General features: G+C 39.1%; 1 protein-coding gene across 5 annotated transcripts in view; it reads right to left on the bottom strand.

The window, feature by feature from the left end:
• ELOVL7 (ELOVL fatty acid elongase 7) overlaps positions 1-26736 on the bottom strand; it is an 81273-nt gene that overhangs the window by 5760 nt on the left and 48777 nt on the right. Inside the window, exons 2-6 of one of the 5 annotated variants that reach the window (XM_014452595.2) lie at positions 14214-14311; positions 8798-8988; positions 5234-5314; positions 4340-4396; positions 1925-2030 (exon numbers count right to left, since the gene is read on the bottom strand). In XM_014452595.2, coding sequence (XP_014308081.1) covers positions 1925-2030; positions 4340-4396; positions 5234-5314; positions 8798-8988; positions 14214-14277 — 499 coding nt within the window. In that variant the 5' untranslated portion in view covers positions 14278-14311. Of the gene's footprint in view, positions 1-1924; positions 2031-4339; positions 4397-5233; positions 5315-6030; positions 6116-8797; positions 8989-14213; positions 14312-26736 lie in introns of those variants that run through there. The other 4 variants (XM_023751702.1, XM_014452603.2, XM_023751695.1 and 1 more) reach the window with 4 other exon arrangements.

Here is a 26736-nt window from a genome sequence, read left to right as displayed (position 1 = left end):
AACAGAAATGCCAATCCATGGTACATGAGAGGGAAAAAAACATTATTTCCTAATATTTACATTTCATAAAGCAGAAGGGGGGTTAAGGAATGGAAAACGAACCCACTACAAAGTGCTTGAGGTCCATAAACATGGTAACAATGAAAAACTGAAGTATATCATGTGTTTAAATTTTCATTATTGAAAGCATTGTTTGTTTGAAATGGATTCAAAGATAGAAATTAGAAAAGTGCTCAACTCCATTCTTCAAATAAAATTTATTTTTCCTATTATGGAATGAACAGATATACAATATAAAAAAATTATAAAATACAGAGAAGGATACAGAAGGAGAGAGAAACCACTTTTTGTGTCAATAACTCTAAATAATTATATTTGGGGGTATTGCTTTCCAATCTTTTTTCTATTTTTATTATTTTTCAGTGTTGTTATAATATTCTGGTCTCCTGAAAGAAATCTGAATAAATAAATTATAAGGGTGTAAAAGAACCTTTTCTAGCACACTTTAAGAACAGAATAGTCACCTATTTCTGATAATTTAGGAGTCAAGCTGCTTAAAAGATGCCTCTCAATATTATTTGCATTTCACAATTATATACATATAAGAAATAACCATTCAATTAGTGGATATTTGGGTCTTTTTCAATATTTCACCAAGACAAAAAAGATGTCAATGATATCACTGTAGAAAGAACTGAGAGGCACAATATGCATGTGCGAGAAAAAAAAGAAAGTCAAGTAACGGAGATTAAATAATACAGCTAACCTTTTACTGTGAAATGGACACAGATGAGACTCTCTTGTAGTGCAAGTTAAATTTTTACATTAACATACAGTATAAGAACAGCTACATTTACTTTTTAAAAATGCTCTACAGATAAATGCCAATTTGGGCAAGGAGCTACTTTACGTACTGAAAAACCCAATGCCCTCTTGGCTCCTCTAGGTTCTAGCACCTCTTTTGTGCCACTGATCAACGTCTTCTCATGCTCTGAGACATAAGACCTAGATTAGACTCCCCAAGCCTAGAGAATCTAAAACGCAAACAAAAGTTCCTCAGTTGTGGTTCCGCTTTTTTTTTTTTTTAAGTCTTGCAGAATCAGAATGCCTAATAGAGGTGAGCCTTTCACAGAAACGCTAAAACATAGTTTACCATGAGTTACAGGCCCATTTAAAGACGTCTTAAATTTAAGAAACTAGCATAAATAAAACAATGTTTGCTAATAAGATAAGAATATGTCATTGGGAATATCACTTATTTAAAACTTTATGATAAGGTAAAATTACTTAACCTCCTGTTTTTTTCAATTCTAGATGTTCAGAAGCATAAAACCCAAACCAAACAAAAGAGCCTGTAGCCAAGCTTTCGATTTAAACTATTCTTGACTTGAAAAACAGTAACAAAACATCCTCTAATATGGCAGGATGCTTAAAGAAGTTGGGACAACTGCAATATCACACATCTTTACAGAGCGGTTAGGGTTTACAGTGTGTATCAGTTATTAGAAATTTGAAGGCAAAGAAGACACGGAACTTGAGATAAACATTCTAACTCTCTGGATACATATAAGGAAATAGGTACCAAATTACAATCCTATAAAACCATTTTGTTTATTGTTTATTTTTAAAAGATATTTAATAGAACTCTATGGGAAAATAGTAAAATCCAAACAAAACAACTAAAATATATGTAGAGACTGTACCCAAAGTCAACGCATTTTCTAAAGAATGGAGAGTTGGAGAAGAATCTGGGTAAGAGTCCTACATTTAGGTTTCAAGTAATAATGAGAGTTAGAAGTTTGATCAAAGTGATTCTTTGATGTTTTGAGTTTCTCTTAAATCACACGTAAGGATAGATTTTGTGTTTATACCATACAAAAATGTTATTATTTATAAGAAATTATCCCAACTCTCCCTTGGCTACCTGCAGCAAATTTGACTCCAAACCACCAGGTCCATGGCATGATGGTATGATGGAAGACATGCAGAAAAGTCACTTGGCTATTTTTCTTACGCAGAACAAAAAAGATCTGAAATAATTTAAAGAAAATCAAGTTCATTTAAAATCATGCAATAATTTATCTAGAGTTATAAAAATATTGACAAAGTGAAACTATTTCACATCACAATTTGCTTTGAAAGGACCGACTTATAGAATGCTCATGGAAGCAGCTGATTCTTCAAGTTCAAAAGCCAATTAGTATGAAGGAACTTGGGTGTGATGCCTAGTCATGGGAGAATCGATAAAAAGGTAAAAAGAAATTGCATGCAGATTTGAAAAATCAAAGATATAAAATGAACACTATGGCCCAAAAATTATGGGGGGAAAAATGTTATTGGCAAAAAAATCCACATGTATGGCATGGAATCTTAATCCTTAGGACTGAAATTATTCTACATTGCTTGCTAACACATTTTCCCAATTTAGGTAATGGATAAAGCAAATGAAGAGGACTTGCAATAAATCAAAAGTTAGCAAGTTATTATTAAAGAAAAATGAAGAGGAAAACACTTGAAGAGTTAATTGGGGAAATAGGACAGAAAAGAAAGCAAAGCTGCCTTGGAAAAATGAGAAGGGCAATGAAGGCACCATCCAGACTGAATGTACCCAAGTGGTTTGCAGAAACTCTACAAATAAACGCATCGAATAGGAAGAATTTGAAGGGAAATTTTTTTAAAAAAAAAATATTCAAAAGCAGAATTAAATGTCCAAAAAGATACTCAAAATTCAGGAGAGCAACAATGAATTAGACTTTGAAATATAGGACTAAACAAAGTAGCAGAAACAAAAGTACTAGTAGGAGTATCTCAAAAAGTGTGGTTTAAGGATGGACACAGAGGCAGCCACCATTTCCTTATGAAGCCAGACCTGAGAACATGCAAAGCAGAAACAATGAAGCCAAATGCATTTGCTTATGCACATGAGAGAAGGCAGCATAGTGCAGAAAAAGCCATAAGACAACAATCTGAGATCCTAGCCCAATCAGTGGCAGCATTCCTTTGGGTAAGTCATTGAACCTCAGTATTTTCAGACTGAGAGCTTTGGACTTCAATATATCAATAGTTCTCAACCCTGGCTGCATGTTACAATGTCCAAGAAGCTTTTTTAAAATAGCCATGTCTGGTATCTACTGTAGACCACCTAGCTCCAAGTCTCTGAGGTTGGGGCCCAGGCTTTTGGCTCTTTAATGCAATTAAGTTGACTACACCATGAGAGTTGACAATCACTGGCCTAAGCAAGGGTTCTCAAAGTGTGGACCTTGGACCAACAGTAATAACATCACCTGAGAAGTTGCTAGAAATGCAAATTCTTGAGCTCCACCCAAAACCTATTGAATCAGAAACTCTAGGGATCAGGCTACGGGGCTTGTGTGTGTTTAACAAATCCTCCAGGTGATGCTAATGCATGCTAATTTTTGAGAACAATAGGAGTGATTCTATGCTCACAAAAATCCTTTCCAGTTATAACATTACTAGAGGCCCGATGCACAAAATTCGTGCAAGAGTAGGCCTTCCTTCCCCCGGCTGCCAGCACCCGGGCCTGGGCTTCTCTCACAGCCCCAGCTTCCGGATGTCTAGTCTAATTAGCATATTATGCTTTTATTATTATAGAAGATGTGTAGTCACCTGAGAAGGTAAAAGCATGTTGAGATTTGTTATATATTCTGAAGAGAGAACACACTTAGGCCCAAGACTGTTTCCAGATAACCAAGACCCACATGCCACAAAGACATAATAATTACACAGCTTTCCTACTCTGGAAACAAAGGCATAGGACTTTCTTCTCTCCTTATGGACCCTAGTCTATGGCACTTGCTTCTCCCAGGGTCCAGTCACCCAAATTCAGCTTATTCCCAGGCAGAGAGAGGACTCAGAGGGCAGCTGAAGGTAGTTTTGATATTTCCAAAATTACTGCTATGCCAGGGCAACAATATTACTGTGTAAGTTTATAAATTTTGAAGCATTTATCCTCTTAACGGAGTATGGATGACAGAGGGTTTTTGTAAGAAGGACCAAAGGTAAAGTGTTCTCTGCTCTTTGATTCCTAAACTTGCTTCCCATCACAACTGTCATCCATCTACATATAGATGCAGTTTTGTCGTGTATGTGACAGTTACACGCTTATCTTAAACACGTGGTAGATACATAAGAACACCTTTTGGAGTTTGCAAATGACTGAAACATAAGTTTATCCTATCCATTCTCTAATATTACTGATAAGAAAAGGCAGGTCTGCCTGAAGAAGAGAGATAACCAAAGTTATCGGATAACAGAACTCTAGTTTATTGCTTTCATCAAAAGATCAAACATTTACCAAATGAAATGACTACATACTCACAGTATCTAATAGCTCGATAAATTTGGAGAAGTAATAAAGCCAGCAGGTGCGTGCCATCTGCAAAAACACACATAAATATGAATTTATTTTGTTTTATTTTTACATGGGGAAAATTTAGTTCTTTTTAATTTTGGCAAGATACATATAATATAAAATTTACCATCTTAACTATTTTTAACTGTATAGTTCAGTAGCATTAAGTACATTCCCATTGTTGTGCAACCATCACCACCATCAATGCATAGATGTACCCATCCATGTACCTATTAAACAACTCCCCATCTCCCCTCCCCCACAGCCCCTGACAAAGGCCATTTTACTTTCTGTCTCTGAATATCACTCTAGGTACCTCATATAAGAGAATCATACAGTATTTGTCCTTTTGTGCCTAGATTATTTCACTTAGCATAATGTTCTTATGGTTTGTGAATGTTGGAGCATGTGTCAGAACTTCCTTCCTTGTTAAGGCTGAATGATAGTCCATTGTATGCATACACCACATTTTGTTTAACCTTTCATCTGCCAATAGACACTTGGGTTGCCTCCACTTTTTGGCTACTGTAAATAATGCTGCTATGAATATGGGTGTACAAATACCTTTTTTAGTTCATGCTTTTAGTTCTTTTAGATATATACACAGAAGTGGAATTGTTGGATATTATAATTCTTTTTAAAATTGTTTGAGGAACCAGATATGAATTTACTTTTAAATTTTACAGAAAATAACATACCTGACTTTGATTCTTTCTAGCTGGTAAATTTTAGCTTTTCTTTCAATACACATACCCTAATAATTGAGTCACTTACTCATTCTGAATTCACATTGTTACAAATGGAGTCCAAAAGGTTTTAACATTAATTTTGAGTTACAAGTTTTTCCAAAGAGAAACTTACCCTCAACGCTGTTGGTGACCGTGAATAGTCAACAATTTCACATCGAAATGAATAACCTGTACCCCAGCCAGACATCACAAACTGCAAGAGAGCACATGCATTTTAAAGAAGGAAATGTGTGCTCAACAGCTATAACAAAGGCAGTTTTGACTGTTTCTTCGTTAAATTCTCAGCTGAGTCAGCAGCCAGTGTGGAGGGAAAGATGGGCAAGAACAATTACAAGCTAGGAACTCACTGGATATAAAAGCAGTAAGAATTTTCAAAACCATAAACTCATATCTTACTTAGACAAACTGGGTTTGGACTAAAATGTCCATTTCTTGGGATAATTATTCTAATATATAGTGGAGAACAAAACACTGGGAGTGTTTTTGCTTAAACATCAAGTACTGGAAGTATATGCTAGTATATGTACATATTAGGTATATCTATATATGCCTGTGCATATGTTTGTGTATTCTAAAGGGAATAAATGGGCCTGAATTCAGTCTTTTCTGCTGATTTCTAAACGTCCCAAATAGTCAAAAAATAAATGAGCAAACCAAAATTCCTCAATGTACTCATAAGATACATTGCTTTTTTTCCTGACCTTAGCGAGTCGGTGTGATGTGAAGTGGTAATCCATGGCTCTTAAAATTAAGGTTGACCAAATACAAGACTTACTTATTAGTTTGGCTTTGGATCCACGTGACAAGTAAGAAAGGAAAATCTCAAGCTTAAAAATGCAAACTAGCAAGCCTTAATTCCAGCACACCCACAAAGTGACCTTCTACTAGTGGTGAGAAGAAAAAGCTTACTGTTGATAAGTCTGAACCGCAATTCAAAGATTACATTGACATTCTTTCAGTCTGATGGTGGGAAGGTCTTCTTTTAAAACAGTATCTGAAAATGAAAAACTAAGGACTGTAATTTTAAATTAATACCTATATTAATTTAGAGCTCTGAAAATATGACCACTTCTCTTTTTTGATACCCTGTTCTCATAAATGCTAACATCTTCCCAAGAATGTCTTCTTTCTCAGTATAATGGTTATATCATTTTATGCCATTGAAGTACACTTTAAATTTCTATTTTTAATAGCAATTAAAGCTAAAATGACAACTTTACAATAAATTAACTTCTAAAAAAGCAAAGGTTTATGAGGCATTATCAGAATGACATTTCAATGGTGAAAAGAAACAAAGGAGAAAGAACAACTATTTCGACTGTGATATTTAAAAATACACCATATTTTTCTAAAACTAGCTCCTAGCTTATGCCGTGAGATAATTTAATCACAATGTTAACTTGCTAGGTTATGAAATCTTGAAAATTAAGATTCAGAAAAGTATAAGACATATTTCACAGGTGAGAAAAAATATCTTACAAAAGCCAGTCAATAAATTTTCTCTAAGGAACAGGGAATGTGGTACAGAAATGACTTATTCTGCTTTACGAAATCTGTCAGTGAGCATCCTCATATTCTCCTGAGCTCAGACTTAACTTCTGACTGATGTAAGGACCACACTAAATCCATTTACTTAAACTAGCATGACTGATGCTCCCCTTTCCCTGCCCCAAACAAGCACTGCGCTGAACAGAAGAAGCTGTGTGACTTGGCCTTTTGTAGGGTCTTCATTGGTCTCTCTCTCTTTTTAAAAATATGTTTTTATTGATTTCAGAGAGAGGACAGGAGAGAGAGAGATAGAAACATCAATTATGAGAGAGAATCATCGATAGGCTGCCTCCTTCACATCTCCTACTGGGGATCGAGCCCACAACCTGGCATGTGCCCTGACCAGGAATCAAACCCGTGACCTCCTGGTTCATGGGTCGACACTCAACCACTGAGCACAACGGCCTGGCTGGTCTCTCTTTATTAGTGTCTGACTGGTGCCAACTAACACATTCAAACCATCACTAAAAAATAAGGCACGTAGGTTCCTTTAGTCTGATCTACATCCCTTTCACCTTGCTCATATTTGCCCTAACACCCTGCTAGAGGTGTTTACTGTAGACCAAATGCAATCATGCCCCACCCAATAAACCATGAATTTGGATGTGTTCCGGAGATGGCAGGCTGCTCAGCCGCAAAAGTCTGTGTTTAAACAAAGAGTCGAACTTAATGCTTTCCTGATATTAAGTTTAAGAACATTCTAAAAGTCTCTGGAGCTTTTGACATATGTGTCTATATTTCAGGCTGTCAAGAAGAAAAAGTGGTAGTTTATATTTAGCCGTTAATAAACACCAAAATGGACATATAAGTAACTCTAGTATTAATGGCTAATGGGAGATAGACTTTCAAATTCAGGTATTTTCAAACCTTCTCTTATGTTGTAATTGCCAAAATAGAAATCAAAATTAACTGGTTATAACGGAATTATTTCCTAAGAAATATATTTAAGGATAGTATATTCAATGACACAGTCAGACATAGCATAAAGGAACCTGAGAGACAATTGGTTCAATGCTGACTTTATACAATGGGAGACCTGAGGCTCAAAGAAGTTAAGTGACTTGCTCAAAATCAGGTAGCTAATTAGTAGCATAACTGGGACTAACTGGCCCCTGGTCTCCTGGCTCCCAGGTCAGTTCTCAACACGGTCCTACAGTAGGCTATATCCTTTTCTGATAATATTGTATTTTCTCTGTTCTTCCCTTTCAGTTACTCATGCTCCAGAAAGGACAGTAAGGTGGCCTGTGAGTTAATTTTGGAAAGAAAGTAGAAGAAATGGAAGACAGCAAAGTAAGTCCAGATTTCTGAAGGGCCTATGGGGATGAAGTCAGAACAAAGTGAGGGCGACCCGACCAGGTGGATTCATGGTGGGAATCAGGAGAGGCCAGAGGGGCCATGCTGGACTCTTGTGAGTCCTAGTATGAGGAAGCCAGCCAGTATTGGGGAGAGGGGGAAGCAAGGAATCTCAGAAAAGCAGTGAGGGTAGCTGAGGCATGTTAATAGCAGAGGGAGAGAAAGTGAATCCCTGAGTCTGCTTTTAGGTTCTGAAACATCCCCACCTCTCTTACTGACAATTAAGGGTCAGGCTCTCTTACCTACTGCTTTGTGTGAGTCTAAGTTCTCTATTCCCCCAAAGCTCAGCTAAACCAAACCCAAACAATCCACCATCATAACTCATGAGAGCGTGTAGAAACTAAATATTCCTACCATGAGGATGACAATTCATTAGTCAGAATGAGCTCTGCTGTTAGACCTGGATTCAAATATCAGTCCTGCACTTACCAGCTATGCTATTTTGAGTAAGTTACTTAATTTCTCCAAGTATGTTGCCTTAAAACTAACATTTATGGATTCATACAATTATCTATTAAGGTTAACTATGTGCCAGACCCTGGACTCATTGTTAATATTTCTCATTACCTATGAGTAAATTATACTTAGATCCTCTATTGAGTTTAATACCTGGTCTATACGTAACAATTTGGGGGGAAATCCCTGCTCTAGTGAGCTAAGATTCTAAAATTCCTTAAATCTCGAAGAGTTTTACAGTCACAACAAGAAACATAATGATAGATAAACAGGAAGACTCAGGCAAAATTTTCCCATTAGGAATACTAAAGACACTTGCCTCATAACACATATACACAGAAAAGAGTACTATGAGAAAATTGTACGTTATCATCGCTTTCTTGAGTTCAAAGGGCTTTCGATTTTCCATGAGCTTTGGTCCCAGAGAAGTGACAAAATAGACATAGAGTCCCAAGATGATGGTTTGTGGCAGAGGTGATGACATTAAGAACCAGTCTTCAACTCTTGGATCTAAGAGAAAAACAAGATGTAAGTGCACATCCACTTAAACAAAAGATAACTAACAGCAACCAGCATTTCTTTAAGTGAGCACCTGGACCAGGGGTGGGCAACCTTTTTGTGAGTGCGTGCCAAAACCAGCAAAATCTCTGACTCAAAATTCTTCTGCGTGCCAACCCTAATTTTTTGAGAACATGTTACACCTACTTGATAGCTCTTAAGCTGTACGTATGTGAAGAACCTTGAAGAAATAATAAAATTCATTCGAGCGACAAAAACACAGTATATGATGATGAAAAATACATTTATTTTTTAATGTATACATGTACACTGATAGTCCGACAGAAAACTTTATGACTCCATTTGATATTATCAGTGGGACTTTTGCTGCTGCATCACTGATGACAGAGATTTTACATCAGGTTTATATTTCGTGACCTTCAGAGATATGCACGAGCTACTACTTTCATCCGTCAGGCTACTCCTATTACGAGACTTAACAAAATTCATCACTGAGAACAAAGATTCACAAGCATATGTGGATGAAACCAAAACACTGGTCGGATCTAGGAAGGCAGGGAGAGTTAAGGCAGAGGCATAGAAATTGCTCTTCCCCTCTCTTGTCAATCCATGTCTATGGTCTTTAAGATAACTTGTTATGTAAAATTATTTATTTATCTAAGATGCACCTACACTGAATTTATCTGAAAAATAAAAAAGTCGATATTAAGAAAAAAATTGTAAATGGAAGATTATAAGAGAGGGTTTCGCGTGCCCGCAAAAGTTACTGGCGTGCCATGTTTGGCACGCGTGCCAGGGGTTGTCCACCCCTGACCTAGACCCTAATGTTGACAGCAGACTACGTGGGCAATGATCACTACCATCTTCAGGGTAAAGGGAAATTATCAGGGATAGTGTTGGGGTTAGAAACAGTGAGGCTTCAAAGGGCAAAGGAAGGTAGTTAGCACAACCCAGGAGAGAGTCATATGGAGAAGCCCCCTGCAGAAGAGCTGTGACCTTCAGTTGAGGGATTCGGCCATCACAAGGCAATTCTTCAAGTAAGGGGTCAGGGGAACTGATACCCCAACACCACCCTCCTCCCTCTCCCCAGCTTCCTAGGGTTCTCCATTGGCTGAACCCAACCAGAAACCAGAGGGCAGGAGATCAAGCCCATGGATATAGTCCATCCTGGTCGTTCTCCAGGCCCCAGCACAGCATGCAGAGTGGATCTGGAGGACAGAAGATACCCAGAAAGGTCCTACCCCCAACCATAACCACTAGTAACATTTTAGAGTTCCTCCATCCAGACATTCTTTTATATACGAAAAGTACACAAATATCATCAGCCACATTAATATGTCTAGTTTTTATCCCCAATGAAATAAGGACTTAAAACCAAAACCAAAGAACCCCTGCAAGGATGTTAATTAACATTATCACTTTTGGATGGTGACAAAACAAATGATTATTTTTTTCTAAATGTTTCTGTTAGTAACACACATCACATGTATGATTGAAAACTAGGTGTGTTTTTTTAAGTGTCAATAAAGGAATTCCTGAATTGGAGGTTTATTTTATTTTATTCTTTCATTCACTCAGCAGGGGGGAAAGTCAAATGACATCATCATCTTTCTGTTATTCTGCTGGCAACAGAACAAACAAAACAAGTCAGGAAAAAGCATACTGGGCTGGCTCAGGAAGTAGAAGAAAATAATTTTAAAATAAATAATCTTTTCTTATAATTTAACATTTTAAGAACACACCCTTTTGAAAACCCTGTGAGTGACTTTAACGTGCTATAGATTTTTAAAAAATCATATCACTAGGGAAAAGCTGGTTAATTAGATTTATTGTTATTTGAAAGCAAATAATAAAACAAAACACTATGCTTTTTAATCCTATTCCAGCAAGCTCTGGAGTTTTGATCCTGGCTTCCCTCCTGACTTGGGGCCACTGACTTAAAGTCTCTTTGCTTAGTTTCCTCGTCTAAGAACTGGGCATAAAGCAGCATGTATCGAGGGGAAGGGATTTTGGGGGACTGGGTGAAAGAGGTGAAGGAATTAAGAAGTACAAATTAGTAGTAACAGAATAGTCACCGGGATGTAAAGTCCAATATAGGGAATGTAGTCAATAACATTGTAATAATTATGTATGGTGCAAGGTGGGTACTGGAAATATTAGAGGTAACACTGTAAAGTATATGATTGTATGACCACTACACTGTACACCTAAAACTAATACAAAATAATATTGAATGTAAAGTATAATTGAAAAATAAAATAGCTTGTATCTCATAGAGGATTTAATGAGTTACTGTATTCAAAGAGCCCAGGACAGCCTAAGTGCTTAGTAAAAGTTATGACAGCAGGTCTCAATTCAGCAGAGCAGTCACCTCTGGAATGTTTAAAGGTCAAGTAGCCAAAAAATGACCCTGATCCAACTAAATCAGAATCCTAGGATCCCTATGGGTCCTAGGCATCCATATTTTGAGAAAAAGCTACTTTGGGTCAACTTCTCTCTCTTATATTTAGAGCCTAAGAGTCCCTCACCATTGCCCTGCAGGAGTCATTTCTGTGGCTTCCCTGCCTCCTGATCCACTCAGCGACATCTGGTCTTCCATACAACTGCCAAATTCCTAAAAGTATAGTTGTGCTCAGATTATTCCTCTGCATGAATTAGCTCTCTCTATTGAGCAGATAAAATTAAAAGTCTTTAATATGGTGCTCATGACTCTGCAAACTGTTTATTTTCCATGTGAGGTAGCAGGCTCCCCATAATGAAAAGTGTACAAGTCAGGTATGGATGGTGACTTTGATGGGGGGAAGGGGGTGGTAGATGATATTTAAAGTTAATCCTGAATCAGTTTATGATTTCACAAACTGCAAAAGGTCAGGGGCGAGGTAAGTTCTGTTTCCCCCAGAGAGAAAAGGCTGATGATGCATCTTCTATTTGGCATCAGAGTTGGGTTTAAGTGCATAAGTAGAGCCAAGATGAAAGCAGAGGATGCGAAGGCAGTCTGTCTGAGTCTGTATCCCAGTGATTACCAAGGTTCTGACTTATTACTAGTCTGATTGTTCTTTTCTAAGTGTGTTCCAGAGAGAGAGAGAAAAAAACAGGGAAACTACAAGTGCCACATACATAGAATATTAATGAACTTGTCCATCAACTGCTTGTAAGGCAGTGTTCTCTTCTCAAGTAGCAGGTACTAGCTCAACGAGTTCTCCCTTTAAAATCCCAAGCACCAATAAGATGAAGAAGCTGGGAGGAAAAGCAATCATGTACCTCAGTACTTTGTGAAGTATTAAAGATTCAGAATGGCAACACTCTTACTCAGACCCCATCGTCTTTGCAAAAAGGTCACAACTAAGTTGAGAAGTTATTAGTACCACCCAAATACAAGGAAAGTTGCTTTTTAAACAATTGAAAACATTATAGTATTATTTCAAAATCTGACATTTCATATCTAGAGTCATAATAAATCCTCTTATAGCTTAAGTAGTAATTAAACCATTTTAAAATCCTGTAGCTGTGGAATTTTCCACCTGAAATAACTATGCATGATCACAACTTCTCTAGCAATAAGAAACCCAAAGAATACCAAGTTTCTTGGAGGCGACTTAGGATTAGGGCCAAAGCCAAGAATACACTTGAAATTCTTGGCCCTTGATCAGGTGCTCAGAACTTCCCAGGGTAAGCAAAGTACAACTGAACTAAGATGGCCAGAAAGGATTCCTAATGGCTTTCAGAGATCAATACCACACTACCCAGAAGCAAAACCTTCTCCTCTTTTACCTGAAAGTGTTCTTATGAAGATGTAAATCTCTACACAGACTTTTTAACCCTTCTAGCGTCCAACAGGAAAAAAAAATGTGAAGAAACCTTTACAAGCATGATATGCTATATTAAAAGCATTTTAAGATGAAAATGCTCTATCAATCATCTGTAACCACCACACCCCACTTGCTTTGTGAACCTTCCCAAATGACAGAAGCACTTCCATGTATATCAGTGGTTCCCAAACTTATTTGGCCTACCGCCCCCTTTCCAGAAAAAATATTACTCAGCCCCTGGAAATTAATTTTTTTTTTAATTTTAATAGCAGTTACTCATCACCCCCAAATGCACCTGTGGCCATCACCGCCCCCCTGGATCGCTGCAGCGCCCACCGGGGGGCGGTAGTGCCCACTTTGGGAATCACTGATGTATATTATCTGCTGGCTGGTAGCTATCATTCTAACAAAGAAACTGAGACTCAGAGATAAGAAATCATTAGTTCCAGATCACCTAGCTAGTACACAGTAGTGTCAGGACTAACATTTAGGTCTTTGCATTAAATATCCCCTATCTTCCTCCTCTCTTAAGACTTCAAATTAGCCCAACTTCAGGTACGTAGCACTACCTGACTCTTCCTCTCATTCTTCTTGCACTGTTTGCAACATTGTCTCCGGGACTCTCCTTGTCTCTCCATAACCACCCAGCCCTGGGTCACTCCTTCTGACCTAATATTATCCAGCTTTTAAATTCCTCATAAAAAGTAAAGAGTTGATCCATGAATAAAAGTAGAAGTGGAATTCAGAAGTAGTTCCTTTTTAAATATTTTATACTACTAGCACTATATAGATAGTCATCATCATTTAAATAGATTTGGCCCTTGAGTTAGCATATTGATTATCTGAATCTCTAGGGTTCCTGCATTTGGAATAGTGAATAGCAAGGGATCTGTTCTTCCAAACAGGTCTATTTAAAAAAAAAGTACCCAAATCTACTTGGTTCCCAAGTTCAAATCATAAGTATTCAGGTAGCAAAGTACCTCTCCCATTCAAGAAGCACCCTGAATAGAGCCATTGTTGGCAATAACTGTTATCTCCCTCAGGAGCATTAGGGCAGAATCAAGCCTAAGAGCACTTCTCTCCAAATCACTTTTAATGGCTACTTAGTTGGAATGTACCATCATTTACTAACCAATTCTCTTCACTGGATATTAAAACTGTTTTCACTATTATAAGCATCTTCATGAACATCTATGTAGCTCTATCTTTGTACATATCTGTAATGAAACCCTTGACACTTCTTTACTAATTAGTAATAAAAATATTTTGAAAAAAAGTACTTTGGGTGTCCTTGAGAGAGTGTTAACCTGCAAAGTCTCTCATTCTGTTTCAGTGAAATCCTATTAAATGTGGGAATCTGACATAAAAAGGAAGGATGAGCCTCAATTAGGAAATATGGTTACTTACCAGCATCCTTGATCCAATTATCATAAAGACGCACAGTCCTCGATGTAAGATCACTGAAGGCCATTTTCCACAGGATTTACTGGCTCTTAGAGTGGGTTCTTCAGTAAAACAAAAAAAAGAAATGCATTATGACCGATGAATGCAAATAAAGCCAAGTTTCTAGTAATACAATATAAAATGCTAAAAATTTAATAGGACTAACTGGCAAACCAACAAACTTTTACTGAGGGCAAATGCATTAGTGAACCACATTAAAACCCTGATGCAGTTGCAAACATTTAATGCTGGGGTCCAACCCCAGCGAGTCCAGGGGTCCCCAAAGGTGTGGACGGAGTCGGCGAAGAAGGAATGACACGAAGACAGCCTTCAGTTGATCAGCAGCCTAGTCAGGACCTCTAGCCAGGATCTCCAGCCAAAGTTCTGGTCGGAGTTCTGGTTAGGAACTGATCAGGATCTGATGAGGATGTGATGAGGATCTGATGTTTATTGTCTTGTTACATCCGTATTTATACCAGCTGATTTTAATCCTGTCAATTTCTATTACAAAGGTTAGGGCGTTTCTTATCTCCATTCCAGGGAGTAAAGATTATGTAGCTTAACTACCCACCTGGCACTTAATTAAGGGGTTGTATCCCCTCCCTAACCTCAGGGAAAAATCCCCACCTGGGGAAACAACCTTTCTCGGAGAGGTGACCTTGGTTAAAACACATAGTGCTAAGGGGAGCAAACATATTAAGAACAGTATGCTATATACGCCAGGTCCATTGAAACATATGCTGTGCAGATGTTTCTTTCCTGCAGCGACTGTGTCAAGCAGCAAGGATGGACCGGCTCCCGGCAATTTAAGATTTTTATCATAGTAATAACAATGCTTATGTTGCTGAATAAAGCTGACATTCTATGTACAAGATACAAAAGGAGTAACTGAATCTAAGAACTTTCGTGGGAACATCTCCCCTTTATGCAACAATCAGATCAGGAATAGACTGCACCTCCCATGGCAATGCTGAGCTAAAATCCCAGGAGAAGAAAGTCGAAAAGACACACAAACTCTCAGAGGAGCTACTCTGATCCAGATTTATAGCTGATCATCAGGCATATGAGAGAGGTCTTCTATATGTAACTTTTTACGATGTAAGTGGAACAGAGGTAGAAAGAGGGAGGGAAAGAAGATTCACAAGAGCCAAGGAGAGGCTGCCTAGTTTATCTGAACAGATAGACAAGAATAGTTGGAAGAAGACCAGTATGGTGTTTCCTCCAAAAATTAAAAATAGAATTGCCATTTGACCCTGTAATACCACTGATAGGAATACTAGATGCCTGGCACATGAAATTCGTGCACGGGTATGGTCCCTAGGTCTGGCCTACAATCAGGGCCATCTTCTCCAGCTGCCCACAGCCAGCCCCGCCCCCTGCCACCACCCACCCCCAGTTCCCCATTCACCATCCGGTGATTGGTGCCTGATGGCCAGGGGAAGGGACCAAAAAATCGGCTGTTCCCACCCGCTCACCAGCCCCGCCCCTGCCACGGGTGGCCATCAGGTGATCGGAGTCTGCCAGCCTGGGAAAGGGACCAAGAGGTGGTCAGTGCACCTCATAGTGACTGGTCCAGCGGTCATTCTGGTCGTTCTGTTGTTGGGGTCAATTTGCATATTACCCTTTTATTATATAGGATATCCCAAGAAAACAGAAACACCAATCAGAAAGGATATATGCACCCCTATGTTCATAGCAGCACAATTTATAATAGCTAAGATTTGGAAACAGCCTAAATGCCCATCAGCAGATGAGTGGATTAGAAAACTGTGGTACATCTACACAATGGAATACTATGCTGCTGTAAAAAAGAAGGAATTCTTACCATTTGCAACAGCATGGATGGAACTCAGAGCATTATGCTAAGTGAAATAAGCAAGTCAGTGGAAAATAAATACCACATGATCTCACTCATTTGTGGAATATAAAGAACATTATAAACGATGAACAAAAATATACAGAGGCAAAGAAGCATCAAACAGACTGTCAAACTACAGTGGGAAGGCAGGGGAGGGGAGGGGGGTGGTAAGAGCCTAACCAAAGGACTTGTATCCATGCATATAAGCATAACCAATGGACGCAAGACACTGGGGTGAAGCGGTTAAGGCATGTGCCGGGGGGTAGGTGAGGCCTGGGGGAGGTCAATGGGGAAAAGAAAGGAGACATATGTACTACTATTTATAATACTTTAAACAATAAAAAAAGAAGACCATTGAGGAAAAACTATTGGTACTATATATTAAAATATGTTCTAAATCTTCAATAATTAAAACAGTGTGAAGAGACAAACCAATGAAATACAACAGAATGTCCAGAAATGCACATTGGGGAATTTAGGACGGTATTTAATATATTCTAAGATGTATACTTTCCCACATTTTAACATCTCTAAAATCAGCATAAAATGAATAGTTATTTGATTCCAATTCATACGGTGGGAAGATGAAGAAGTTCTGCAGCTCCCTTGTCTTATGGTAATGTAACCTCTGCAGGAAACGAGTTAAGTCGGCTCGCGTGAATTGCGCGTACTCCGCGGGAGTCGTCTTAACTCGGTTCATATAGATTTGCGGTGGAGTGCGGGAAACCTGTAAACTCGGGCCGATTGTAACTGCGTATTACCAAATATTTGTTTGTTTGCCGTTCACAAAGATACCTACCTGTGTATGCGAACCGTTTCATACCCATTGGGGTAATAGGTATCATAAAAATCCCTTGTAAGTAGAGAACACTTTATGGCGCTGGTCGAGTACCGAAAATTTCATTTCAATCGAACCCATACTTCAAAAGATATAGGCATTTTAAACTAACTCTGATTTTGCGCGGGAAACCTAAATAATTGCCCGCGCCATCTTATATTTTGGCGGGAAATTCACCCGACACCGTAGTGGTAATATAACCTCTGCAGCTCAGTAGCCCTGTGCTTTTTCCGTGGACCCCCTTAATTCCTAAAATTTCCTTTGGCCATTTTTTTTATTGGATTGTTTATCTTCCTTTTGTTAAGTTGTATGAGTTCCCTGTAAATTTTGGGGATTAAACCCTTATTGGAGATAACATTGGCAAATATGTTCTCCCATGCAGTGGGCTTTCTTATTGTTTTGTTGACAGTTTCCTTTCTGTGCAGAAGCTTTTTATTTTGATGAAGTCCCATTTGTTATTTTCTCCTTAGTTTCCATTGCCCTAGGAGCTGCATTGGTAAAGATACTGCTACGACAAATGTCTGCTATTTTGGTGCCTATGGCTTCTTCTAAGATTTTTATGGTTTCCCATCTTATGTTTAAGTCCTTTATCTATTTTGAGGTTATTTTTTGTGTATGGTGTAAGTTGGTGGTCTAGTTTCATTTTTTTTGCAAGTGTCTGTCCAATTTTCCCAACACTATTTATTGAAGAGACTGTCTTGACTCCATTATATGCTCTTGCCTCCTTTGTCAAATATTAATTGAGCATAATGGCTTGTGTCAATTTCTGGGTTCTCTGTTCTGTTCCACTGGTCTATATGTCTGTTCTTGTGCCAGTACCATGCAGTTTTGAGAACAGTGGCTTTGTAGTATAGTTTGATATCTGGTATTGTGATCCCTCCAACATTGTTCTTCTTTCTCAAGATTGCTGCAGTTATTCAGGGCCTTTTTTTTTTAAATTCCAGATGAATTTTTGGAGAGTTTGTTCTAGGTCTTTGAAGTATGCCATTGGTATTTTAATGGGGATTGCATTGAATCTATAGATTGCTTTGGGTAGTATGGTCATTTTAATGATGTTGATTCTACCAATCCATGAACATGGTATATTCTTCCATTTGTTCTTCCATTTGTTCATGTCTTCCTCTATCTCTTTTTTCAGCATCCTGAAATTTTCTGAGTATAGGTCCTTTATCACCTTGGTTAAAATTTATTCCTAGGTATCTTAATTTTTTTGTTGCAATGGTAAATGGGATTGCTTTTTTAGTTTCTCTTTCTGTGAGTTTATTATTGGTGTATAGAAAAGCCATAGACTTCTGGGTGTTAATTTTGTATCCTGCTACATTCCCGAATTCATTTATTAAGTCTAGTAATTTTTTGATGGAGTCTTTGGGGTTTTCTATGTACAATATCATGTCATCTGTGAATAAGGACAGTTTTACTTCTTCTTTTCCAATTTGGATGCCTTTTACTTCTTCTTTTTGTCTGATCACAATGGCTAGTACTTCCAGTACTATGTTGAACAGGAGTGGTGAGAGTAGGCATCCCTGTCTTGTTCCTGTTCTTTGGGGAAATGGTTTTAGTTTTTGTCCATTGAGTATGATGTTGACTGTGGGTTTGTCATATATGGCTTTTATTATGTTCAGGTATGATCCTTCTATTCCAACCTCCCAAGCTCTTTTTACGAAGCCAGCATTACCCTAATCCCAAAACCAGATAAAGACAATACAAAGAAAGAGAATTACAGGCCAATATCCCTCATGAACATAGACGCCAAAATTCTCAACAGAATACTAGCAAATTGAATCCAGCATTACATTAGAAAGATCATACACCATGACCAAGTGGGATTTATTCCGGGGATGCAAGGATGGTACAATATCCGCAAATCAATAAACATGATACACCACATAAACAAACTGAGAGTCTTTCTTTTAGTATTCTAAAGTAAAACCATATATATAGTATTTCTAAAGGTGGCATCTCAAATGAGTGGGCACTAGATTATCAGCAGTTATTTAATAAATAGTGTGATACAACTGGATAGCCATCTGCAAAAAAAAAAAAAAAAAAGTTGGATCCAAACATTATACTGTAAACCAAGATAAAAACCAAGTAGATAAAATTTTAAATAAGACAACTAGAGCCATGAAGTACTGAATGACAGCTTGGGAGAACACTTTTATAACCTTGGCAAGGGACCTTTCTAACTTTGACTTAAGCACCATTAGACATAAGAGACTAACAAATTGAACCATATAAAAATCAAGAAGAAAAAAACACCAAATGACAAATGCACCAGTTAGTGAAAGCAAAAGCCCTATTACAAGGGGACTGGTTAATGAATGATAATACATCTAACGCCATGAAACAGTAAACTGTTGTAAAAAAGAATGAGGAAGTTCCCTGGATGCTGATGTGGGAAAGTATCCAAGATAAATCTCTATGTGAAAAAAGCAAAGGAAGGTACAGAATTTTTAAATGACTACCTTTTATATAGAAAAAGACAAAGAAGAAAGATTATAAATTTATATTTATTTATTTTAGCATAAAAGGAACTCTGAAAAGATATCCATGAGAAAGGGAATGGGGAACAAACTGGGCTGAAGGGGGTGGAAGGAAGATCTATATTGTTTTTTTTTTATTTATGTGACTAAGAATTAAAATATCTTAAAGGAAAAAATAAAAGAATAAAATCAGTTGTCTCTTTGTTGGGACAATCCCTACTTAAATACTCACACATAATGCACAGGTACACAAAAGAGGGGCTGTTATCTTAATTCCTCAAGGGCCTGTCAGCTCCAGAACCTCTCTCCAGTCCAGGAAGGTATCTCAGCAGGCCCCTGCTTCGGTACATCCTGTGTCCTCAAGCTGAGTTCACATTCAAGATGTGGTGATGCCAGGGTCTTGCCAGGGTCAGCTTAGACTCTGGTTTTCCTACGAATGTTTCTATAGTGAAGGTGTGATGTGGGGTTAGGAGCAGGGGCTGTGGGGTAACTGCAACTTTGGTTTGAATCCCACCACTTAATAGCTGTGTCAACCTCGGCAAAAATTAAAGCTCAATTTCCTATTCTGTAAAACAGGAATTCTATACCTACCAAGATAAAATAAACTAACTCATAGAGTTGTTTTGAAGACCATAGGAGATAATATGTATTTGTAAAGTTTAGAGCACAGAATCTGATAAAGAATGAACACTTGCCTGGCCAGCGTGGCTCAGTGGTTGAGCGTCAACCTATGAACCAAGAGATCACGGTTTGATTCCCAGTCAGGGCATATGCCCGGGTTGCAGACTTGTTCCCCAGTGGGAGATGTGCAGAAAGCAGTCAATCAGTAACTCTCTCTCACCATTGATGTTTCTATCCATCCCTCCCTCTCCCTTCCTCTCTGAAATCAATATAAACATATTTTAAAAAAAGAATAAACACTCAGACATTATCATCTGTAGAGACAAGTTGTACCAATTTAATTGGGAAACATCTGGCCAAACTCATTATCTTGTATAGTTGAATGGCAGTTTATGGAACAAATCTAGAGAAAACTCTACTACTTTAGTTTTAAAGCCTGTATGTCACAGATTATATATGATTCTTCCCTTGATGTTTTCCAATTGTCTCTATGTGAGTGTTCCCCTTCATCTTAACCACTGAGGTAACAGACCTCAAGCCATTTTCATAATTAAACTGCCAAAATAATGCTGTTTAAATTCTTTAAAATCAGACTGAAAGATTCCAATTCTATATGGCATGTGGTGGGGTTACATTTCAAAGTATTATTCTATTTTCTGTGCAATTTCCACACCCCCCCCCCGCCCCCATTCATTCCACCATTTTCCTCTCAGCCCATACTCAAAGAAACTACAGTCTAATGCAGGTAAGAAATATTCACAGGCTATAAACCGTGGTTTCTCTAATCCTGAAGACTACACAAGGTTGAGATGGAGGAAGAGAGATGGTAGTCAGAGAAGCAACTCACACTGAATGGGACGAAGTGGCAGAAACAGACATCCTCAAGCTAGAGAGAGATGAGGACTAGAGAGGTAGGGAAGGGGTCCATTAGCCCAAGTTTTCTGGAATAGAGACTCTCTCATTGATCCTTTGCTTGTAATAACCTGCCATCCAACAGTCCTTAACACTGTGGGCCCACCAGAAAAGGAATGTCCATAAATGTGTAGGGATGGGGCATGAAAAAACAACAAAAAAACCTGATCCATTTACCTGTTGAAACTGAACTCAAACTGCTGAGAATTTCCTTATAAGCTTGGACAGTGATGGACTGAATGCCAATACTACATTGTAGGAATTGGATTAAAAAATTAATGACTGAATATGGGGCAACCTGGGTTGTCCTGCAATAGTGCTACCCCTGGAGAAGAGCCAGGCATACCGCCTCTGCCCCATCCTCTGATTAAACATGGACACTTGGTTGCTAGATGCTGGAAACCAAGATCAACAGTAATTAATATAAATGCAAGAAGTACACCAGAAGGCTGAGTTTGGGCTTTGATATTCACAGAGTGAATTTGCATTTTATTACCTACTGCTGACTCAATGGCCTACAGCAAACGCCTCCAAAACCTGGTAATCTTACTGTTTACTAAACATTACCATTGATATGTCTGTTTGCATTCCTAAAAGGCAATTGTGTATTCTAGTAAATAAAAGCAGACTGGCAGGGAGACTCAGTGGAACTTGACTACTACAGTGGAGTTTTCCCCTGGCTTCCCCCCATAATTTCAAAATTAATATTTCTTGTCTTGTGTGTCAATTTGTGCATCAGCTCTTTCTCCAAGTCTTTTAACCCGAAAGCCACGCTAGCCATGGCCTTTCACAGCTAGACAATGGTACATAGAGATGGGAAGAAACTTATTCTATGTGCTCAAGGTATAGAGCTATCTTCTAGATGACAGCAGAACTAGGACCTTGACAACCAATTTAAAATACTTAATGTCATAAAAGTTCAGGGCTCTCATGTATGTGAAGCAGAAACTTAAAACTTAAAAACAGTAGATGACACACTTCCATTAAGGGTGGAAGAGACAAGGGAGGTGCTACAGGGGAAGAGAACAAAGCTCCCTGTCAGAGTTGGTCTGCCTCTAAAACATGTGGCAGGCTTTGAGTGAACAGGAGCTTGTTGATGGGGGTCTGGTGCTGGTAAGCCATTGCCCAGCCCCTGCAACTGACCCATGAATGTTGCTCCTTATTTTTGACAGTATCACATAGTGACTGGGTCATTCAGTAAAGAAGGTGCTTAATCTTTCCAGACTAGCTTCTTTAAGTCTACATTAAAGATGTCAAATTCAAATGTGAGAAATGTGCTTGCTGCCTACAGGAGAAGGCCCTTTCCATGGGGCAGCTTACCTGGGGACTATTCAAAGCCACAAGCTGCTTATGTCAGCACCAGGACATAGAGAATATGCTTAAGGTACCTTAACAGTAACTTATTTTAAAAGTCATCACAGGCAGAACTCATCTGGGAGAACCTCTTGCTGGAATTCACTCAGATGGGGATGGGACCTTGGAGTTGTCTGTGGTAGGAAGTACCTCACAAGAGTTCAGAAATCTAAACCCAGGGCCAACTATTTCCAGGTGGACCTTCAAACATAGATTTATCCAAATCCTGCAAAACATGTTGGGGACACCCTATTGAAGGAAAGGAGTGGTAAAGTCAGCATATGGCTTTTCTAGGGCATGTCTATGGGCCAGAAATAGGGTCATATTCTTTTCTCGTTTGATGTTTGGGAGGGTGAGAGGTTCTGGGCTCCCTCCATTGGTCTCTGTTTTGGAACTGTTTTATATCTGCTGGTGATTTCAGCAGGTCCTTTATTTGCCCTAAAAGTCCTCTGACTCTTCTCTCGGTTTGCCCTGTCTCTCTAATTATAGAATAATGCATTGGGACCAGATCCTCGGCAAGAGTACTGATTGCTCTGCTTAGCCTGGGAGGCTCTCTGTTATAAGAGTAATAATAAGGGCAATAAATAGCATAGATAGCATTTCGCTAAAGGTTCGACATGAATTGTATTTTCTAGTGGGGCCTGTGCCTAATATAATTGGTTTCCAGGATTCCATTTGTAACAAGTTGTCATATTAACATGTTGAGATTGTTAAGTGAGTATCTAATATAAGGTTTGTCTCTTGGCCCAAATTCATGACTCATGACTGTGCTGCAGAGCTTGAACCAGATAGAAATGCAATCGGCATTAGTCTGGAGGGTCATGTACGTAGAGTGTTATATTTTCCAGAAGCATCTGACTTTAGTAGGTCCCTCTATTAATGGAAAGTGAAGAAGTGAAAATCAAAATGAAATAAGAGAATACTAAGGAATGGAGGGGATGGTAAAGATATTTGTTTTGAGGTCCTGCTTGACATGGAAATTACAACTCTTATGCCTGATTGAAAGGCAAGCCTGACTCTATTCATAGAGAGAGGGTTCATATGCACTATGATGTCATTGTTATTGGGGGTGGAAATATCCATTTTATTTAAACACTAGAGGCCTGGTGCACGGATTCGTGCACCAGTGGGGTCCCTTGGCCTGGCCTGCACCCTCTCGCAATCCAGGACCCCTTGGGGAATGTTGGACTGCCAGTTTGGGCCCAATCCCCACAGGCCAGGCCCAGGGACCCCACCCGTGCACGAATCCGTGCACTGGGCCTCTAGATCTTTGGTTAATCTCTTCCTGCTCTTCCCCCTCCCCCCTTCCCTCTGAGATTCATCAGTCTGTTCCATGTTTCCATGCCTGTGCATTGAGCATCTGCCCCCTGGTGGTCGGTGTGCATCATAGCTACTGGTTGAACGGTTGCTTAGGCTTTTATATATAGAGAGATGCCGTATTACAGTCAGAACAACGTAAGTTTGTGGAAGTGGTATAACAACAATTAGAAGTGTGAGTTCAACCTTCTGCTGTCTGTGTTTATGGGTTTACAGTATATTATCTGTATCATCAGAGACTGTGGTACACGATAATTCTAAAGAGCAGATATGTAAAAGTCACTAGAAAGTCTTCTGTGCTGCTGCACAGCGTGCTTAACTTCTTAATCACATTTTGTTTTTAAAAGCATTAAGATTAGTTTATTCTGTGCCCATATCACCAGGACAAGCAGAGTGCACTTATACGGATGGACTCACTGCTTCATTTCAAATGTGAAATATCCCTGCAGAGTAATCTCTTCAGGTCACAGTTACAGCAGGCACTGTTTCTCAAAGATCACTGCCTTTCTTCCTTGTGGGGTAACCACTCCTCCCCCTTATTCCAGGCTCTTCCTTCCCCCTGAAGCCTTGTGCTTCCCCATGTGACTGAGGGGTACAGATAGGAAATACAGTACCGATTACCCTAAAGAAGCTGCTGCCGTCCTAATTCTTTCTCGGTGCTTGGTGTGGATATTGGCATGTGACACAGTTCTGGGAAGGGGAATTTGAGGGACTGCTGGGAAGCATTGGGGAGTGTTTTGAAGCTCCTAAAAAAGACACAAGACCCTCTCAGTGCTCTGGATGAAGGTGCATGAGAATGTGACATTTGGAATGATTGCCACCATTTTATATCAAAACAGAAAGTAAACCCATTTAGAAGACATTTCCCTGTCTTTGGACTGCATTTCCTGTGATAACGCCTCCCTTACTGCTGAGGCCATTTTGAGTTGAGTGTTCTGTTACTTACAGAGGAAAGCATCTTGATAACATATTTGAAAAAGAGAAAGTTAGCTGTTTAGTATCCTTATTTGATGATATTTGTGTTGATAATTTTGTTTGTCCAGAACACAAGGCTTACATTCTAATTTTCTGTAATTTACTACGACCTAAGATGTAACAATGATTTTCTCTTTTACAGAGGGTTGAGAATATCAAGCATATTTCACCCTTGAAATCGGAAGTTTCTTTCCTTACATTCTGGGTGTATGTGCTGACTCAAAGACCTGCTCCCAGATATCACATCTCTTGTGAGTTGTTTTGAATCACCTGATAAATCTTTTCCAATACTGACTGCACCTCCTATTCCTGTCCCTGCCCTTCTTGACCCAGATGCCTTATCAATCCAGGTAACATTCATTAACTGAATCCTTTGTCACGATTTTTGTATTTATTCCTTATACTACGTGTGTTGTCATGTCTGAGAATGCTTAATGCAGCATTATGAAGAGGTTTCCAAATCTGGCCCATCACCAGACTCTCCCCAAACATATTACCTATATCCAAATCTCTCTCTAGGTAATTCTGATTATCAACCAGGTCTGGCAATCACTGATATAAGGACACAGAAGAGAGAAAAATTGTAGTGATCTGATTCCACACCTAAGGTAAATGGTTTCAAATCTCATCTGGTAAAATCAATTATGTAAGAACAAAATTTATTTCCTTATTGCTTAATATTTAATACATCTTTCTTTATTCTTTGGGGGTGGTAGGAACTTATTTCAGTGGACTCTAAATATGACCACCCCTCTCAGCAAGTCAGAAAAAAATTAGTTGGGAGGAGGAGTCCTTTTAATCCTCTGTGTTTTCTGTTAACATTGCCATCCTCCAAGAATGCAGGGTCCCATCAGGTCTTTGGCCAGTTGTCCACGCAGGTCTATGTTGTTGCTAGCTCCACGACTTCATTTTCTGCAGCTCTTCTGCAGTAATTCCTTCTCTGTGGAGGGTACTCAGAAGTCTATCTCTGCTCTTGTGTCACATGGGAGCAAAAGAAATTCTCTGGCTGCCTAAGGCCCCTTAGCCACCTATTCCAGCTCTACCCAAGCAACAGAGCCTGACCCCTTCTGCTCTCTGTTCCCATAATCCTGCTGGGCACCTCACCAGGGCTGTTGCCCTTCTCTCTGAGGTCTGCACTAATTTCCTTCCCTCTGATTCCCCCTCCCTCAAGCCCGAAGCATGCTCTTCTGTGCTAAGAGACATGGAAACCTCAGAGGGTTTCCTCCCAAACCTCTCGTCTATGCCCTTGAGTTCTTCTGTATGGGTAAGTGCCTGAGCTTTTGTAATTCAAAAGCTAGGATAATACTTTCTGTTTCTCTGCCTTTTGCTGTCTGTTTCATTCCCAAGACAATTTGCACAACCTCGCCATTAAATAGAAATGGCAAGTGGGGTGGGGGGGGACGGGGGGAGCTGAAAAAGGAAATGCCAAGGAGGAACATAGTACAGTGGGGCCTTGACTTACGAGTTTAATTCGTTCCGTGATGGAGCTCGTAACTCAAATTATTCGTATGTCAAATCTTAAAGTGAACGAGTGAGACACGTGATGCTGGGCTGATGTGTGACGTCACTGTGACGTTCGCTGCGCCAACTAGCGGTGGGGTATCTGAAGCTGGCTCGTAACCCGAATTTTAGCTCGCAACTCAAAGCAAAAAATCGGCCAAGAGACGGCTCGTATCTCGAAAAACTCGTTAGTCGGGACACTCAAGTCAAGGCCCCACTGTATATAAAACATTAAAATAACACACAAAATCCTGTATGGTAGGTATAACAAACATGCATTTTTGCTTCACGCTGTGTGTGCACGCACACATATTCACACACAACACACAATGATTAGCAAAATTAAAAATCTGTCATTTGAAATAAATTTTCACTGAGTCTATTTCACATTCTAGATTCACTGGTGGTGGTTGTTTTATTTTTTTAAAAATCCTCACCCAAGGGTATGACTTACTGATTTTTTAGAGAGAGAAGGGGGAGAGAGATGGAAACATTGATGTGAGAGAAACATAGATTGATTGCCTCCCACACATGCCCCTATGGCATTGAACCCACAGCCCAGGTATGTGTCTGACCAGGGATCCAACCCACAGCTTTTCGGTGCACAGGACAATAGCCCAACCCATTAAG

Source organism: Myotis lucifugus, unplaced genomic scaffold (assembly GCF_000147115.1).
Source record: "Myotis lucifugus unplaced genomic scaffold, Myoluc2.0 scaffold_0, whole genome shotgun sequence".
In the NCBI taxonomy this organism is placed as follows: domain Eukaryota; kingdom Metazoa; phylum Chordata; class Mammalia; order Chiroptera; family Vespertilionidae; genus Myotis; species Myotis lucifugus.
This window is presented reverse-complemented; position numbering and strand designations above follow the sequence as displayed.